The sequence below is a fragment of the Chrysochloris asiatica genome, unplaced genomic scaffold (genome assembly GCF_000296735.1).
Source record: "Chrysochloris asiatica unplaced genomic scaffold, ChrAsi1.0 scaffold00023, whole genome shotgun sequence".
Lineage (NCBI taxonomy): Eukaryota > Metazoa > Chordata > Mammalia > Afrosoricida > Chrysochloridae > Chrysochloris > Chrysochloris asiatica.
The window spans coordinates 1,342,948-1,360,765 of NW_006408541.1; the positions used below are offsets into that span (position 1 = coordinate 1,342,948).

Genomic DNA, 17,818 nt, shown 5'->3' on the forward strand with positions numbered 1-17,818 from the left:
TTCTTTTGTTTGTGCTTTTTTTTTTTTCTTTTTTTAGCATTTTAAATACATTGTCTGAAATCTCAACATCTAGAAAAGCTAGACCTTTCTAGTGTTTCTGATATTTTTTTATTTTTAAATTTTTCTTAGCTGTCCTTTTGGATTCTTCTAGTTAGGCACATCACCTACTTAGCTATCCATACTCTTTTGTTTTCCATTCTCATCATCGGTGCCTGGCTGTGTTCTCTGAAAAGATGGCAGTGGGTACAACCTATACCTCTGTACTGAAAGGATAGCATAGGGACACCTCATTCTGTGTTGTTTAGAAGGGATTTTCCTCTGAAGTCTTCTTTCTGACAGGACTTGCGTGGGTCTCAAAAGGGTACAAGATGGTATGTATCCCTTGAGGGAGATGAGCAGGAAGGCTGGGGGTGACAACCTGTCTGACCCTCACCTTTTCAGTTGCAAAGTAAGGCAGTAGAATCTTCCTTCTAGAACTGTTGTTGGTAAGTTGGTTCAGACTCAGTGACCCTTTAAGGTTTCTAAGGTGGCGTCCTGGTGTGGCGCTGTGAGTTCATGCACTGGACTGCAAAGTCAGTTTGAACCACAATGTTGGTGGTTCAAGCTCACCAGCCTCTCCTTGGAAACCCTGTACAGGGTCACTGTGGGTCAGAATGGATTTGACGGCACTTAACAACAACAACAAGGGAACTTTGGTAGGTAGTGGTTACAAGTAGGGCTGCTAACCTCAAGGTCAGCAGTTCAAAACTACCAGCTGTTTCATGAGAGCGAGACCAGGCTTACTGCTCCCGTAAAGATTTACAGCCTTGGAAACCTTGTCCAAGGTCGCTATGAGTCGGAACCAGCTCCACAGTACATAACCACTGACTTTTGGCTAACAGTCTAGTACTCATCCTACAGCACCACACCAGAACTCCAGGGCTATAGAGACAAGAAAACATATAGAAAGGGCCCAGCTAATGGTCAATAATAAGTAAATGCTGAACACACAGCTCAGTTGATGGCAGCTGTCATTGGTGGTGACAGTGACGATGGTGATGGTGACAGTGTGATGACGGTGAAGGTGATGATGTGGTTAATGGCGGTGATGAGGATGGAGGTTGTGATGATGGTAGCCATGCTGGTGGTGAAGGTGGTGAGGATGGTGGTGGTGTTGATGGGGAAGGTGGTGATGAGGATGGTGGAGATGTTGGTGGTGAGCGAGGATGGTGGTGGTGTGGATGGTGAAGGTGGAGATGTTAGTGGTGAGGATGGTAGTGGTGTTGATGGTGAAGGTGGTGATGAAGATGGTGGTAGTGGTGATGAGGATGGTGGTGATATTGATAGTGATGGTGGTGAGGATGATGGTAGAGATGGTGGTGGTGGTGTTGATGGTGAAGGTGGTGAGGATGGTGGAGATGTTGGTGGTGAGGATGGTGGTGAGGGTGGTAGTGGTGTTGATGGTGAAGGTGGTGGTGAAGATGGTAGTGGTGGTGATGAGGATGGTGGTTATGTTGGTGGTGAAGATAGATGGTAGTTGTGTTGATGGTGAAGGTGGTGAAGATGGTAGTGGTGGTGATAAGGATGGTGGTGATGTTGATGGTGAAGGTGGTGAGGATGATGGTGGAGATGTTGGTGGTGAGGATGGTGCTGGTGTTGATGGTGAAGGTGGTGAGGGTAGTGGTGATGATGTTGGTGGTGAGAGTGCTAGTGGTGTTGATGGTGAAGGTGGTGAGGATGATGGCGGTGAAGATGTAAAGGCCAAGAGACAGGAGACTAGTGGACGAAAATCTCAAGGAACCCAGACAGACAGAAAGAGCCTAAAATAAGGCTAGAGGAGCCAGTAAGTGTAGTTGGGTGTTTGTCTAGTCCGATTTCCAGGTATCCCTTAGTGCCTAATGATGGGAAGTCCTAGGAGGAGGAAGAGTTTGACCTACAAAAATGCACTCGGTCAATAAGCACATCGAATGTCATTGGATTGTGTAAAGAATATCAAAATGGTAATGATTTGTTAGTATGGTGAGTTGAATCCCACTCTCCACACAGGGTGGGGCCCCTGGAGATGAGCTGTGTCCTGAAGGAGGGTTTCGTTCCAGTCAGGGCTAAGGGCACAGTTGGAAATCAATACATGTTTCCAGAGCATACCACAGAGGAAGCCGCCCTGGATTTGGACATGTCAGGAATACTTTCCCAAGAAAACGATACGTGTACACTTGAGCTGAGACCTGAAGAGTGATGGCCGCAGGGACGGTGCCCGGGCTCAGGAGTGGAACCGCGAGGTTGTGGGCCCCCTGCTGGAAGAGAGCTGAGTGTATTTCAGAATCTCCTAGCAGGTGGCTGGGCTCGGGGAGGAAGTGAGGCCAGTCTGTAGGGCCTCATGAGCCCGACAAACAGAATGCCATTTCTGTTTTGTCTTAAATAGCTCTAGGACCATGTGTAACCATGGTTCTGAAGACTGAAGGCACCATTACCAAGCTGTCTTCTAAAGAGCTCCTTGGCCTGAGTAGGGGCTGGATTTTGAGGGGGAGTTAGAGAGAGAGTGTGTGGTGTTAGGAAATAGTTGACCATAGAGATGCAGAAAAGTGAGAGTGGCAGTGAGCGTGGCACTGAGAATGACTTAGGAGGTTGGACCAACAACATGTATGTGGGACTTGGTTGTGTCAAGGGTGGTGCCCAGGTGGAAGGAAGTGGGTGCCTTCCACTGGGCTGGAGAAAGATGGAAAGAGGCCCCCCCCTCTATGGGATGAGAGGAGACCAGGAGTTCTGTCTTGGATATGTTCAATTTAATTACCTTTTCACTCTCTGTGGGAAGGTGTCAAGTGAGCAGAAAGATGTGACGGGTGTAGAAGTCATCAGAGAGAGCAGCAGAAAGAACCTGCTGTTGAGGGGGATACAAGAGGGGGAAGCTCCAAATTGAGTCTCCATCCAAAGTCATACCTGAGCTGGAAGAAACTGAGCCCAAGTCTTCGTCTCTTCATTTTATAAGGAAGGAAACTGAGCCTCAGAGAGGGGTGGAACCTGCTAGTTAATGGCAAAAACCAGCTCTTAGATGAAAGTTTCTTTAGTCTTGGTTCAGTCCCCTTCCCCCCACCCCCAACCAAATGGAGAATCTTCATGAAGAGGTGGGACATGAGCCAGTGGCTCAAATGTCAACCCTCTTGATATTGGATCTATTTTTTTGTCAGCATCCAAATGGGCAGTTCACAGTTTCACATTCTTGATCACTTTAGAACTGAGATTCCTCCGGCTCCTTATTCAAGAAAGAGCAAAGCAAGAGCTTGTGAGAAGTGGTTTGGAAGCTAGAAATAGAACTATATACCATGCCCTTAATCATCTGGCAAAGGCCACACGGCAGCCGGGAAGGGCTTGGCCAAGGTGAAAGCTAATATATTTTGGTGACACTCTCTTTTTTTCTGCTGGTATTCAAAAATCCAGCCAACTTCAAAAGCACCAGTTATTTATTACTTACAACTAGCCTCTCAAGTTCAGGAACCAAGGTACAGGCGAGGCGCACCTATCTTTCTCAAGACTCCTTGAAGAAATCTACTCCGTGAAACCAAGGACATAACGGGACATAATAGCTCCTTCCAGCTATTACTTTTTTGTGTTTTGTGGGTTTGGTTTGTTTTTAAATTGCATTTTTGGCAAAAGTATACACAGCAAAAACATGTTTCCATTCAACACTTTCTCCCCGTTTCGTGGAGTGCTATTGGCTACATTCTTTCACATTGCATCAACATTGTCATAATTTGTGTTCCCATCCTTCTGGGTCCATTGACTTAGCCCCAGCTCACCAACCTTCTCATCAATGCTTTAGCATAGTCTCTCCTCTAGAGCTCATATAGATGACTTCCCTCTCCCCTAAATTGACTAACTTTGTTGTTGAGAGTATGCACAGCAAAACACCAATTCCACACTTTCCACATGTATAATTTAGTGACATTGGGGATTCAAGTGTACAACCATTCCCCACCCCCTTTTCTGAGTTGCTCTTCCCTCATTAACAGTAACTCACTGCTGTTATCAGTTCGACCCCACAGAAGGATATCGTTAAAAAACAGAATACACAATGAAACGACGTGTGTAAAACCGATTCCTCAATTCACAATAAAAACTTTTTTAAAAACAGACAACTGAAGCATGGCTCCTGACCCCGCAGAACTTGATCTAATTGACTTTGCAGTCTTCTCAGTCAATTGAATGTACGTACACACACCCCAATTGGAGTACAGTCAAAGCAAACACTGGAGGAAGTTCAGGAATGTGTAGTAAAGATGACAATTTTATAGATGTTCACAGGCATCCTGAAGCCGGATTTATTTGAGCTGGTGAAGTATGGTACAGTTTGCAGGGAGGGTTTGAGTTAGATCTGAAAGCTGGGTAGACTTTGGAAACTTTGTGATAAGTATGGAGTAATGAGTTAAAATATTCATATGACCATCATTAAATTGAATAAATGGAAACCAGATTCATATTAAAAAAAAAAAAAAGACAATGCTCGAGGCAGTCCTTGTTTACTAGTTAAGCTACATTGATTTTTTGTTTTAATATGACTTCAGGGAATATTTTTGGTTTAAAGTTTAAAATTTTACATCACTGCAGCAGTATCAGGAGTTCATTCATCCTCCATGGTTTCAGAAAGACTAGCGTCCAACAGTATTTGACATTCTGTTCTGCATTTCCCTCTTTTGATCAGGATTCTTCTATGGGCTCTTTAATCAAAACCTTCAGTAATGGTAGCCAGGCTCCACTGAGGTCTTCTGGTCTCTTGGCAAAGGGGGCAGTTGTTCATGGTGCTAGTTAGCCACAGTCCACTTCTTCCTGTTCTCTGTCGCTCTCGGGGAATAGAAACTCTGTTTTGCTTTGGTGGTCGCTTACAAGTGTTTAAAATTCAGACACTACACAATGAACTAGAACAGAAACTCTCTAGACATGTCATTAGGATGTCCCATGAAACTATAACCCTAACCCACCAATCCAAGGAACCAAATCCCATGATGTGTTTGCTGATACATAAACAGTCTCAACTGCCACTCTTTTTTCTTCTGGGGGGTTGTTATTGTGAATACATTTATCGCATAGCTTTTGCCAGTGTAATTTTTTATAGGTGTATAATAACATTATCAGCAATTACAATAATCAGCTGTATCGTTTTTTTTCATCACCCTCTTCCCCCTACCCTTTCTTTTCTCGCCCCTGGGAATCGCTAATAAACTTTAGTGTCTATATGTTTGCCTTTTCTTGTCTTTTTATATAAATGAGATCGTCCTCTTGTTATTGGCTTATTTCACTTGGCGTGTCTTTTAGCTCCATCCGCAATTAGCATGTATCAAGACTTCATTGCTCCTGTTGGCTGACTAGTATTCCATTGTCTGGATGGACCATTGATGGGCATTCAGGTGGTTGATACCTTTTAGCTGTTGTGACTTAGTGCTACAGTGAACATTGGTGTTCCTTTGGAATCTCTGCTTTCAAGTCTTTGGGGTCTATACCTATGAGTGGAATTACAGGGTACATGTAGAAGATTTTTAAAAGAGCATAAGACTCAAGTGTGAGGCTCTTTATTTTATGAGCAAACATACTAAGTTAGATGGTGACTTTAGGGGCTACTTTGGATTCCAGGTTTAAAGAGTATCTCAGGGCGAGATAATCCCAGATTTCTCCAGTTTCAGCTGGTACAGTGAGTGTGGACGTTTCCAGAATTTGAAGTTCTGTTCCACATGTGTTACCCCTTTCTGTCCAGTTCCATCTCTTGTGGCCTTGATCCGATTGTTCAGTGGTGGTGGCCGGGGACCATTTCATTTTTCCAGTCTCAGTAGAGGAAGGCCATGGTTCATGTAGACGGTCAGTCTTGGAGACGGTTTCCTTCTCTGGACGGAATCTTGGTCTTCCTTCTTTCTCTTTGGTTCCAGATAAATAGAGAGACCAGTAGCTGTCCAGTGCGTACTTTCAAATGTTAATTTCTAATTGTACATGTGATATATGAATTACAGGTATTATGTAATATTTTCAGAAAATACTAAATAGGCCTATGGCTGAAGTCAGCTCAGGTTAACCCCTCACCAACCACAGTCTTCATACACCGCCGCTCACATGTCTGCAAGCTGACTGACTTCATAGCTAGTGATCAGTTTCCATAGAAAAATACCTTTTTTAAAAGCACAAGCAGTGCGCATATTTCTTTGTAGCATTTTCACTCAATGGCCGACCTTGGAGACCCTTCCCTGATGTTCTTCTTAAGACCTGCCTCATTCTTTTTAACTGCCACACGACCGTATCTGGGCTGCAGAGAAGACAGCCACTGGTGTGCATGTAAGTTATTTCTTCCTGACCCTATTACAAACGGCACTGTGGTACCTATGCTGGTACATACTCTGTTCACGTTCACAAGTGTTCCTTCTAGGTGGCCAGAAATCAGTTGGAATCACTAGGTCATCAGTAAACAAAAGCTGTGGCTACACTGTCCTTCAAAACAAGGCCCTTGGCCTGTCCCCACCAGCAGCATATGTATGTGTGTGCATTTATTGCCTAATCTCTGTTCAAACACATACCCTGTCCCTCTGGCCAAGAAGTACCATGTTCAGACCTACCATGAGTAAGAGAAGGGCTTGGGACTCTTTTCCCAAGCGGACTGAGTCTGGGGTACCCAGACCCTTGTCTCCCTCCACCGTTCTTCTAATCAGTCAAGGTAAAAGGCTGACCTTTGTTGACCTGTTTTTCCTAGACTGACTGCAAAGGTAGGCTGAGGGAGAGCCTAAGTGAACAATACAGGAAGCAGATGCCAAGGATGCGCCAGGGTCTGTCGGTTCTGCATGGAAATGACCAGGTCCTCTAGAAACAGAAGTGTCCACACGGCTATTGAGGGTGACTATTCACGAAATCTTATTAGTGCTCTGCTTAGAGGCCACATTTTTCTCGCCTTCATCGTTTGATATTTTAAACCCAAATGGCAGGCCTCCTCTCCTAATCCCGGATCTAAATGCTTTAAACCGGGAATGGCCACAATCTAAAGAATGCTCGCTGGCCTCTGAGATCAAGGACCCTGTCCCCTCCGCCCCCCGCCTGGTGTTCATCAAAGGCATCAACATGCTAGCCGTGCTGTGAAGCTAGGACCACCATGCTATTTGTCATCCAACCGGGACGTGACAGGCCGCGTGTGCTGGGGGGGGACGCTGGGTTAGGCAGGTGAAACCCTGTCAGGTTGTCTGGGCCCCCTTGCCTCTCCTTATTAATATTAACAATAATATCATTCACTGTAACTGAGTGGTTAAGTCTATCAATGTAGCTATGTGTTCTTAAATAGATATAATTCAATAATTAACACATAAATTAGTATAATTATATACTGTAGTGAATAGTAAGTAATATGATATCATGATTTTTAGCACGTTTAAAAGTGAAGTAACTTATCATCTCCAGTCATTTTTTTTAAATAGACGCCAGTTTGATGAGGTCAAGTTCTCAAACTGAGATGGCCTTGTTGAGTTGGGTAAACTATTTGTGTGAGGAGCAATGTTGCTGTCTGAAGTCACTGCCTAAAATGAAGGTTAAGAAGGCATCACAATAGAAGGTCCCGGACGGAATGGGGAAAAATGTGGAACAAAGCTCAGAGCCATAAAAAGACCAGACTTACTGGTCAGATAAAACCCACATCCTCTGTCCACCCTTCAGGTCTGGAAGTGAACTCCCCCCTGTGTCCCCCTGGTGCCTTAATTTTCAGGAAACAATAACACTCGCTACGACAATCAACCATTCAAGATCAAAAGGGCAGCATTTTGATCCAGGAAACCCAGTTCAGTAGGAGGAAGAGAAATGGGAAATGCAGGGAGGATTGGGGACTAGACAAGTGATGTTACAATGCATGGAAGCACTCAACAACACAGAGGAACAAGACTCTGTCTGCATTGTTGAATGGGAAACTGATTTGCTCTGTAAACAAAAGGTTTTCATACCCTTGAAAATAAAATAAAGTTAAGGAAAAGAGCAAGCTTAGGGCAGAGAAAATAGGAGCTTTCTTACCTCCCCCCCAAAACCATTGTTGTCAAGTTGAGTTCAACTCCTGGTGGCCCAGGTGTGCAGAGTAAAGAGAACTGCTTCACGGAATTTTCAAGGGGACCTTCGGAGGCAGACCATGAGGCCTTTCTTCCAGGTGCCTCTGGGTGGGTGTGAACCACCTGTCTTTCTGTTACTAAGTAAGCACTTGGCTTTGTACCATCAGGGACCCCTGACCTTGCCTCAAAACTAAGCCCAAACTCAGTGTCATTGAGTCAATTCTCAATTCCGACTCGTATCGACCCTGCAGAGGGTTTCCTGGACTGAAGCAGAAAGCCTCCTCTTTCTCCCTCTGAGCAACTGCTGGGTTTGAACCACCAACCTTGTGTCCAGTGCTCATATCCCAGCGCCACAGCAGCACTCAGAGGCCTCGCTATGGGATCTTTATGATGAGATACGAGCTCAGTGCTTTTTTCCGCAGTGGGGACTTTGGACTCCTGGCTTCCTTGCCGGATGCGTGCCTTGAGCTCCCGTGTGGCTTCTAGCAGAGGCCTGGAGACTCCCTCAGAAGGGGCCCATCAGTACTGACTGCCTGGGGTGGCCGGCTGGGGGCTTACAGGTGAGACTGTCCTGTCCATAGTCTGAACCCACAAGTCCCTGAGAAATGGCGTATCAAACATCCATTCTATCCATACCATCTTTACGGCTTTTACCATGTTCTCTTAGGCCACAACTATGCCTAACCACTTTCTTTAAAGCAATTCCAGTTTTTTGTTTTTTAGTGTAAATGAATTTGTCTGTAAAGGTAAATTAGGAAACAGTGAGACTGTGTACACATTGTGAAAAATGTCAACTGTATGTATTCACCCAGAGTCCTGGTGTGGCACCGTGGGCTAACGTGCTGGACTGCAAGGTCTGTGGTTCAAGCTCACTAGTGGCTCCTTGGGAAACCCTATACAGGATCGCTATGGGTTGGAACCAACTCATAGCACTTAACAACAACAATGTTTCCATCCAAACTGCCATCCAGTTGACTCTGTGTAGGGTTTCTGAAGCTGTAAGTAAGTCTTTCTAGGAGCAAAAAGCCTCGTCATTCCCCACCCCCAGAGTGACTAATGGGTTTGAATTGCCAACCTTATGATTAGCAGTCCGGTGCTTATCCCACAGCGCTATCAGACCTCCTTAAGCAATATGTATGTTGTTGTTGTTAAGTGCCATCGAGTCGGTTCCAACTCATAGTGATCCTGTAGAGGGTTTCCGAGGTGCATCTGGTATTACTGTTTGTTGTTGTTAAGTGCCGTCGAGTCGGTTCTGACCTATAGCGAACCCTGCAGCTGGTATAGACGTTATTAAATGGGATCCTAGTTTGCTGTAAACTTTCACCAAAGATACAATAAAACACTCTAATAATAATAGTGAAGGTCAAGTATACCAATGCTCTAAAATGATTACCATTTTCACTTTGTGTACTTTAAAAACAGACACTTGAAGCTAAGTGCAATTGGAACAGAATTGTCCATCCTTGTCCCCGCGATCTTGTCCAGTATTCCTGTACTCTTGTCTCCACATATGGTGACAAGACAACAGAGTGGGGGGTTCCCTATCTTTCCTGGGGGTGCATTCTTTTGTGTTTATTTTGTATATTGGGGACGTATTAAATGAGGACAACTATCATCTTCGTGAGCCTTGGATCCTAGTCGAGATTGTGAGAGATCATTCCGTTTGTTTACATTTTTATGTTTCTTGGAAGTGTTTAACCATTTTCTGCATGTATCTTTTGCCCAGTCATTGGGAAACTTAGGTGTTAATTAGGAACTCCTGCTTTCTTAAGCTAAATTAGAAATGATGATTAACTACTATTGTTTTGTTTGTTTTAATACTGTTCTCTCTTTTTAATCTTCTTCTTGGGACTTGGGTGAGAGTTTGCAGAGCAGATTGGTTTTCCATTCAGCACTTCATACGCATTTTGTTTCACGACATTGATTGCCGTCCCTACAACAGAAGAGCATGCTTTCCCCTTCCTCCTGTGTTTCCCATGCCAATTGGCCCCTCATTCTTACCCTTCATGCCTTCTGAGTATATTCTAGACTCCCTTGCCAACAGATATTTACCACCAAAAGGGACAAATTAGATTTTGGTCCCAGTGTCTTCTAAGGGCAACTCTAGTTGAAGAGCGGGAGGAAGTCTATTCTGGTTCCAGCCAGCTGAAGGCCTGTAGTTTCCACAGGAATAAATTACTTGGGGCATATTTTCTTTCCATGACATTTGCCTCCTAATAATAAATCGACAGATGTAGCTGTCTTGCTCTAACTTTACCATGACATTCACCGCCACTTCAAATGTTTATGTTTGCAACCCCAGTCAAGAACACTCTTATCGGTGTAGGGTTTAACCCACGTCCTTGGCCTCCACAGAGCTGTGTCCCAAACAGCGGGGAACATGAGCTAAGACACATTTCACTTCCTGCTAGCACGTTCCAAAGCAGAGTCCCGGCCAGAAGGAGCCTCAAAAAACGACACCCTCAACTCTCAATGTCAAGGGCCTGACTCTTGCCCTCGGCCTTGCTTTCGGGGCCTTGGGTCACGGGAAAGGGGCCTCGTCTCCCAGCATGCTCGGTTCTGGTTCATGAAATGTCAGAAAAGAGCCAAGAAGTGCATGTTCGTATATAGAGTTAGGATACCCTTCTCATAAACTTCAGACTCAAGCATAACTCAGCCAGCATGAGCTGGATCAAATGGAGATGTTTAAAGCCAGGATGGGATTGAGCCAGGGTAGCGGGTGGAGGGCGTCCGTGAGGGGCCAGGGACGGGGGACGTTCCAGGAAAGGAAGCTCTTGGCCGTGTTCCGTCTGGGGTTGGGCTGTAGGTTCAGAGGGGTTTGGTGAAGCGTTTTAAATCATAAATGTTAAAAGACGTTTATGTTCAAACTGTCTCCAGGGGCCAGGGTTGTAGGGTCCCTTGCATTGGAGGCCCTGTTCTGACCGTTGTGGCCCAGTCTCACCTCACTGCTCCGTTTGTCCCCACCCAGAAGTGCCTAGGAGAATTCTGGGGGACAGAGTGGGCCTCTCGTCAATATTTATTGGCCTTTTTTGACCCTTCATGTGCATTTTTTAAACTTACTGTTAGAGAAATTTTCAAACACACCAAGATGGAGACGTAGACCAAAGACAGGCTTCCGCCCGCCCCCATCCCATCTTCAGCCACCTTCAGTCTGTCTACTCTCCCCTCATCCCCATCACCACTACTTTCTTCCTGATCTGCTTTTTTCAGAATCATCTCTTTTCCCCCTAGTGTTTTCCTTGTCTTTCTTTTTAGCCTTGTGCTGTGGAATATGCAGACGGTAGACCCATCCACGCCTCTCCACACAGGATCCTGTGACTTAGGAGGTATGCAGTCATCCTCATCCCCAACCCCACCCCCGTGAGCATTAGCTCCCCCCGAGCTCCTTGCCGAGTCTTTTGAGTTGCAGGTGTCAATTCGAACCATGGAGATTGTTCTGGAACAGAACTAACTGTTGTTCGGTTTTAGGACATGTGTGGCTCTTACACTGCGGGTTTAGGTCATCCCATTGCCCCCCAAGAGAGCACATTAGGGAGTGAACTCTTCAGCCCTTCCCTTCCCACTGAGTACTTTGTCACTGCACAGTTGTACCTTACAAGACACGAGGCTCTGGGACCAAGGACAGTGGAGGCCAGGTGCCTATGCCCAGCAACATTGCTGTGGTGGGTCGATGATCCTTGTTCCTGTGAGCCCCAGGAAGCTCCGAAGGCCCCCAAACTGTCCTTGGGAGACTTCCCCATTTCTCAGCGCCAAGCAGGCATATTTTTGGGAGGCCAAGCAGGGTTCAGCTCGGCCCTCTCTCAGTGCATATTCGGAATGTACGGGATTAGTGTGATGCCGGTGTCCATCCGTGTGGAAAGATATGGCCGAGGCCAGCTGCTGGGTCCCTTTGCCACTATATTATATTAATAGCAGGCTCTGGGGCCGGGGCGCCAGGCTGAGGGGACAACAGCTGTGTGGACGGGTACCACGCGCCAGACATGTGCTCCAAGGTCCGGGGGACACAGGTGGCCAAACCCTGCCCTGCCATTCAAGAGCCCCCCGGCTAGGCCCAGCGTCTCCTTGTAAGGCCAGGAATGGGCTCATGCTGGCAGAACGCTTGTCAGAGGAGCTAAGTTAGGACTGATGCAAGGTGAGGGAGGGTCGAACAGCCCATGTTCTTGGCAGCTTATGCTTTTCCCAGAAGCTCTGGCATGAGAGCCAAGTGAGGAGGGGGATCAGAGCAGCTGAGATGCCAAGGCTGGACAGATATTTTTAAATGTCCCAGGACAAGTGGACGCTCAGCTGGCAGGGTGTGGAGGGCAGGGGGTTTAGGGCCTCCTTGAGCCAGTCTAGATATGGTCAGGGTCTCTGAGTGGGATTAACGTGTGGGCAGCAGCCCAAGCCGGCCAGCACAAGTGGTAGCGGAAGGGTTATCTGAGTAGGCCGGAGGTGCCAGGGGCAGGTGAGGGATCTCAGCAGGTGTGCCGGCAGGGGAGGATGGAAACGTGCCCAAGGGCAGGGCGAATGAGAGAAGCGGGCCAGTTTGGGCATCAGGCAAAACCCAGCAGCCACTTTCCACCCAGGTGCCATCTCTGACCACTGAACACAGGAAAGGAGCAACTGAGACCCACAGGGTATCCCCCCACAATAGCCCCTGTTTTTACTGGGCAAAGGTCATGTTTAGAAGCTGCTCCTCTGGGACTGCAAACTGCCCACCCGGCCCCATCCCTCCCAGAGCATGTTTGGTCTCAACCACACAGAATTTGTTTCCTAAGTCAGAGTTCTGAGACCTGCAGTTAGAAATCAGAAAACGTTACGTGACGCTCTGGCCGGTTGGTGTCTGTGGCCCGCTCACTCACTGCCTCGTGTTGTGCGTGGCCTGCAGTAGATGGGCAGCGGCTGCCCCCTGTAGACAGACAGCAGACCCACCGGTGCCCAGAGCCACCTGGCCCCTTCACTCAAGCTGAGCCGCCTGGCCTCTGCTGGCATTTACACTGGCTCCCTCTCAGTCAAGTGGACCTATTATTATTGTTGGAGGAATGAGGCGCACGGAATTGGGAAGGAGAGCAGCCGTCCAGTTGCTGGTCTGGGCCTCCTTGACTTTGCCGAGACATTGGTGGGAGGCCTGGGCGCCCAGACCAGCACTGAGGGGTACTGCCTGGGGAGGGGGAGGCCAAGGAAGGGACCATGAACTTCGTCCAGCCAGTGGCCAGACCCAAGATGCCAGTACAGCTTTCCTCTTTCCGCCTGGGTCCCTTGGTGACCCGATCAGAAATACAAGGTTTGGGTGGTTCCCTTGGGAAAGCCAACATCTGTGCACCACTGTCCCTTCCCTAGCCTCTGGGTGGGGCGCAGGAGACCCCAGGAGTAGGGCAGGGCTAGGATCTAGGCCTGGTGGGGTGGGGCAGGAGAGGTGGGGCACGTGGCTCCTAGATCTCCTGACAGGGTGCCTGGCAGCCCCTGAGTTCATCCCTATTCCTATTCAGAATTCCCGCCTTCCCTAATAGAGTTCACAGTTCTCTGGCTTGTCCAGTCCTTTGGGAAGAAACTGGCGTAGTGACCATGTGGCCTCCAGGGAAACACCAGGGTCAGCATTCCACACAAATCCGGGCTTCTGAGTCGAGAGAAGGTCAGTCTTTACTCATTGTCCCCACAGTGCCGGAAATGCCCTTGAAGGGAACGATTCAGTCACTTAACCGCCACCGAAACCCTGTGAGCAAACTGAGGCACAGACAGGTCAAGTAACTGACCCCAGGGCAGCATAGTTGGAGCGTGCTGTCCTGGTTAACTTGGGTGGACAGGCTCTAGAGTCCATTTCCAAGCCACTGGGCCCCATGCTGTGGTCAGATAAGGTGGCTTCAAACATTAGCCAGGGACTCAGAGAAGGTGGCCCCCTAGATGAGGTTTGGAACAGCTCAGGGAGGGACCTGACTTGATCTCTGGGAAAAGCAGGAAGTGAGGGTGAGGGGAGGCAGGCCAGGCTCGGGGAGTCCAGCAGGTTAGCGGAGGAGGCAAACAGCGGAAAGCAGTCTAGGAGAGACGGTGGAGGAGTCAGGCGGTCATGATGGGTTTGGGAAGTGCCGATGGACGGATTTGGGGGTGGGGTTTTAAAGGGACTTGGATTCCATTGGCAGTGTAAGCCGCTGGGTAGCTGGTGTCCATTTAATGAGCTCGTACAGTCAGGGATGGGGCACTGGGGGGCACACCTGGTTCACGGGCTCAGCTGCTAATAGCAAGCTTGGAGGTTCAAAGGTTCCTCAGAAGAAAGGCCTGGCAATCACTTCTGAAGACTCAGCCTCTGACACGCGTGAGGTTGCCACAGGTCAGAGCTGTCCGGGAGAGACTTTTCCTCGCGGCTTCTTCCTTGGTGTCATGGAGAAAGGGTCCTGGAACTTGGTTATCTTCCTCATCCACTGGGGACTCAGCCTATAGTCAGACTGGTTCTTTGGGGCCTTAGAAAGCTGGCATGACTGGGAGGTGCAGGACCACCTTTAGGAAGGTCACAGAACTGCTGACCAGACTGGAATCATGTGCTGGGGGACTGGGGGTATCCCTCATGAAGGGCCCTCTGGTGGGGCACGTCTTTCCCTCTCACGAGACCTGTGTGAAGAGATCGGCTAGGCATCTTTGTCCTCTAGGCAGTTCCATCTGCTTTTCCTATCGTGAGAACATTGACTGTAGAGGTTGACCTTGACCTTCTGGTGCTGTGGCTGAGCCACCCGTCACCCTAATTTTCTGTGGGTGGTAGACCCTCTTGGGGGTCCCAGTCGTGGCACCAAGTGCCCAAGTCCCTTGCCACTAGATGGCGCAGGTGCTGTGGTCATTCTCCCGTAGCCTGTGGGGCACTGGGGTGGGGGCACCCAGTCCATCCTGTACCCTGGGGGCACTCTTGGACCTGCCCGCTACCCCAGATGACCCACCTTGCCTGTGACCATGACACATACACCTGGGTGGATCCAGGTCTCCTTGTCCTAGAAGTTGGGACGGGTAGACAGGTGGGCTTCCACCAGCTCTGTGTGTCAGGAGGAACACGTCATGTTCCGTTTTCTTGTTTCTCCTCTTGTCCCTACTCGGCCGTCCCAACACGAAGGCACCATTCCATTCCCTTCTGAGGGGCCACCAGGGAGGACTTTGGCTTCAACAAAGGCTGTTCTGGGCTTGATCCCTTGACTGGCTGGACCTGGGGATCTATCCTGGGCAGGTGACTCATCCGAGTCCCCTCAACAGGGTCTTGAAGGTTGGAATTCCAAGCACATTTTGTCAACAATGCACTCTCCCTCCTCAGAAACAGGGCCATGTATTCAAGACCAAGACCTTCCCTCTAAAACTGGCAACTAACAAGAGCCTACAGACTCCGGTAGAGTAGTAGTTATGAATCGGGCTGTGAACTGCAAGGTCAGCAGTTCGAAACTACCAGTGGTTCCGCGGGAGAAAGATGAGACTTTCTGCTCCCGTAAAGATTTACAGCCTTGGAAACCCTGTGCAGGGTCACTATGAGTCGGAATCGACTCCACGGCACATGACCACCACCCCCGCCACAGGCTGTCCCCGGATATCACTTCCCTATGGCTCTTGGATCACTGGGAGAAAGACTTCAAGTAAGAAGTCATCTAAAGTTTGGGAGCCCACTGTGAGTACGTGTGTGCCTGTGTAAGTGTGTGAGTGTGTGCGTCCGCCTGTGTATGAGTGTACAGGTGTGTGCGCATGCATGCCTGTGGGTACACCTGTTCATATATGTACAGGTATGTATGTGTTTGTGATTGTGTGGACCTGTATACATGATTTTTTTTTTAAACCTTGCTAACGCTTTCTCCCTCATTCTTCCCCTGTCAGCCTTTCTGCTTGGGTGTTCTAACAGTCCCCCATGGTACACCTGGACCGCATAAATGCCACCTCCTAGATTTGACAGCGGGCACACTTCAGCCGCTTCTGGGTGGACGTTTAACCTCTAAGTTTTTCTCAGGAAGGGTCTGGTGAGCCCTGACCTTGGGTAAGGTCTGAGCTTCAACCTCCTTGGCAAGCCAGGGCTGTCCAGGGCTTCCGGAATCCAGAGGTGGTCTGCAGTTACTAAGACTCCCCCGGCATCTGGAAAGCCGGCCTCACATGTGTGTCACATTGGGCTGCTTCAGCCTAGCATCTGCTACCCGAAGGCTCGGGATCCTGAGAATCTCCCGCACCAGCAACCGCCAAGCCAGAGGCCAAGTGGGAAATGCATTGTTGTCTGTCTAAGAGCCCCGTGTTCGCAGAAGAAATACCTTTACGGCTTCGTAACAGATGACCTCGTTAGATGACGTGAGGGATGGATACGGATGTTCAAGATATCCCTTCCCATTGCTTCTTTCCCAGTGGTACTCAGTGTGCCCCTCCCATGTTTCCAGCGGTCTCCTTCATGCTAATTATGTTCCCATACCAAGATCCAACCTGTTCCCACCATGCTACCCAGCCAGAAAGGTGTCCAACATGAGCATTGTAGGCCTTTAAGGGGGCCCCAGGCCTCCCAGTGGCCTTTGGTGACCTTGAGGAACCACCTGGGAGCAGACTGCAGCCCCCCTTTGATTTGCAGTTCTAACGTGGAACCTGGCAAGGGTTCTCCACCATTGCAACACGGTGGGCAGTCGTTCACAGGCTGTTGGGTCCCTCACCCAGAACCCCTCAAGAACAATGTCATTAGTACGGGCCAGCACTCACATCAAGGCAGCAACGGAACCTTTGGAGGCCAGCCACAGGCATTGGTGGACTGCCTTACCCAGGCCCTGAGTCTGCTGCCAAGGGCCCGGTACAGCACACATGCAAAGGCCGCTTCTTCAAAGGAAACAGGGCCGTCTTTGGACTGAGGGGTGCTGGAAGTGGCAGGCATTTCGGGGGGTGGGCTCCTGTGGTAGCAGGTATACGTCTGAGCTTCACCTGAGGCCCCGAGAGGAGCAGGGCCAGGAGGGTGAGGGGGGTTCTGGGCTGATGGGGTGGGAGATCAGGGCAAGTATGCTGAAGACTGAGAAGGCCCCTTCCAGAGGGCCCCCCCTCAATCCTGTTGTGTCTGATTCAGAGGGTTGGGTGGAGGCTTTCCTGAAGGGCTCTGAGAAACACCCTTCCAGGCTGCAGTCGGGATCAGAGGGTGGGAGGAGGAAGAGGAAGATGGTGATGAAATGAAGAGTGAATAAGTTACAGACGGCATCTCTGTAGGAGAAAGGCCCTCCTCACTCAGCTCTCCACACAGTGACCTCCTGACACCTCCTGGCCTTCACAGCGGTCCCCGCGGGACCTGGCCCCTGCCTTTGCATCTCCCTGAAACTGCCTGCAGCTCTTCAGGCCCACAGACCTGCAGCCCACACCTCCGCTCCTGGGGTCTTTTCTGTCAAACAGCCTCACTGCTACCCCAGCATCCACCTCTACCCCAGTACCTCAACAACAGTTTCCTGGTCTGACCACCTCTTTAAGCTCCTAAACTTCAGAACCACGGGCCACAGCTGCCTTGTTGATTACCACCTTCTCCAGTGTCTACCACGTGCTATATGCTTGACTAACCACCTTCTCCAGTGTCACCATGTGTTACTTTGTTGACTGCTACCTTCTCCAGCGTATGCCGTGGTTGTTTTTTTGACTACAATGTTCTCTGGTGGATAACATGCTATCTTGTGGACTACAGAGTTCTCTAATGTTTTCCACGTGTTATCTGGTTGATTGCTACCTTTTCCAGGTCAGCGCCATGTCTGTGCGTAGTTGTTGTTGTTGTTGTCAGGTGCCATCGAGTCGGAACCGACTCATAGTGACCCCATGCACAGCAGAACAAAACAATGTCCGATCCTGGG

At 48.9% G+C, this 17,818-nt stretch overlaps 1 protein-coding gene across 1 annotated transcript in view; it reads left to right on the forward strand.

Moving 5' to 3' along the window:
• The first annotated feature begins 1,524 nt into the window (after positions 1-1,524).
• Positions 1,525-17,818, forward strand: part of LOC102828227 — a 95,199-nt gene continuing 78,905 nt past the window's right edge. The window contains exons 1-4 of the mRNA XM_006839305.1: positions 1,525-1,733; positions 11,286-11,356; positions 11,616-11,692; positions 12,925-13,163. Coding sequence (XP_006839368.1) covers positions 1,525-1,733; positions 11,286-11,356; positions 11,616-11,692; positions 12,925-13,163 — 596 coding nt within the window. The remainder of the gene's footprint in view (positions 1,734-11,285; positions 11,357-11,615; positions 11,693-12,924; positions 13,164-17,818) is intronic.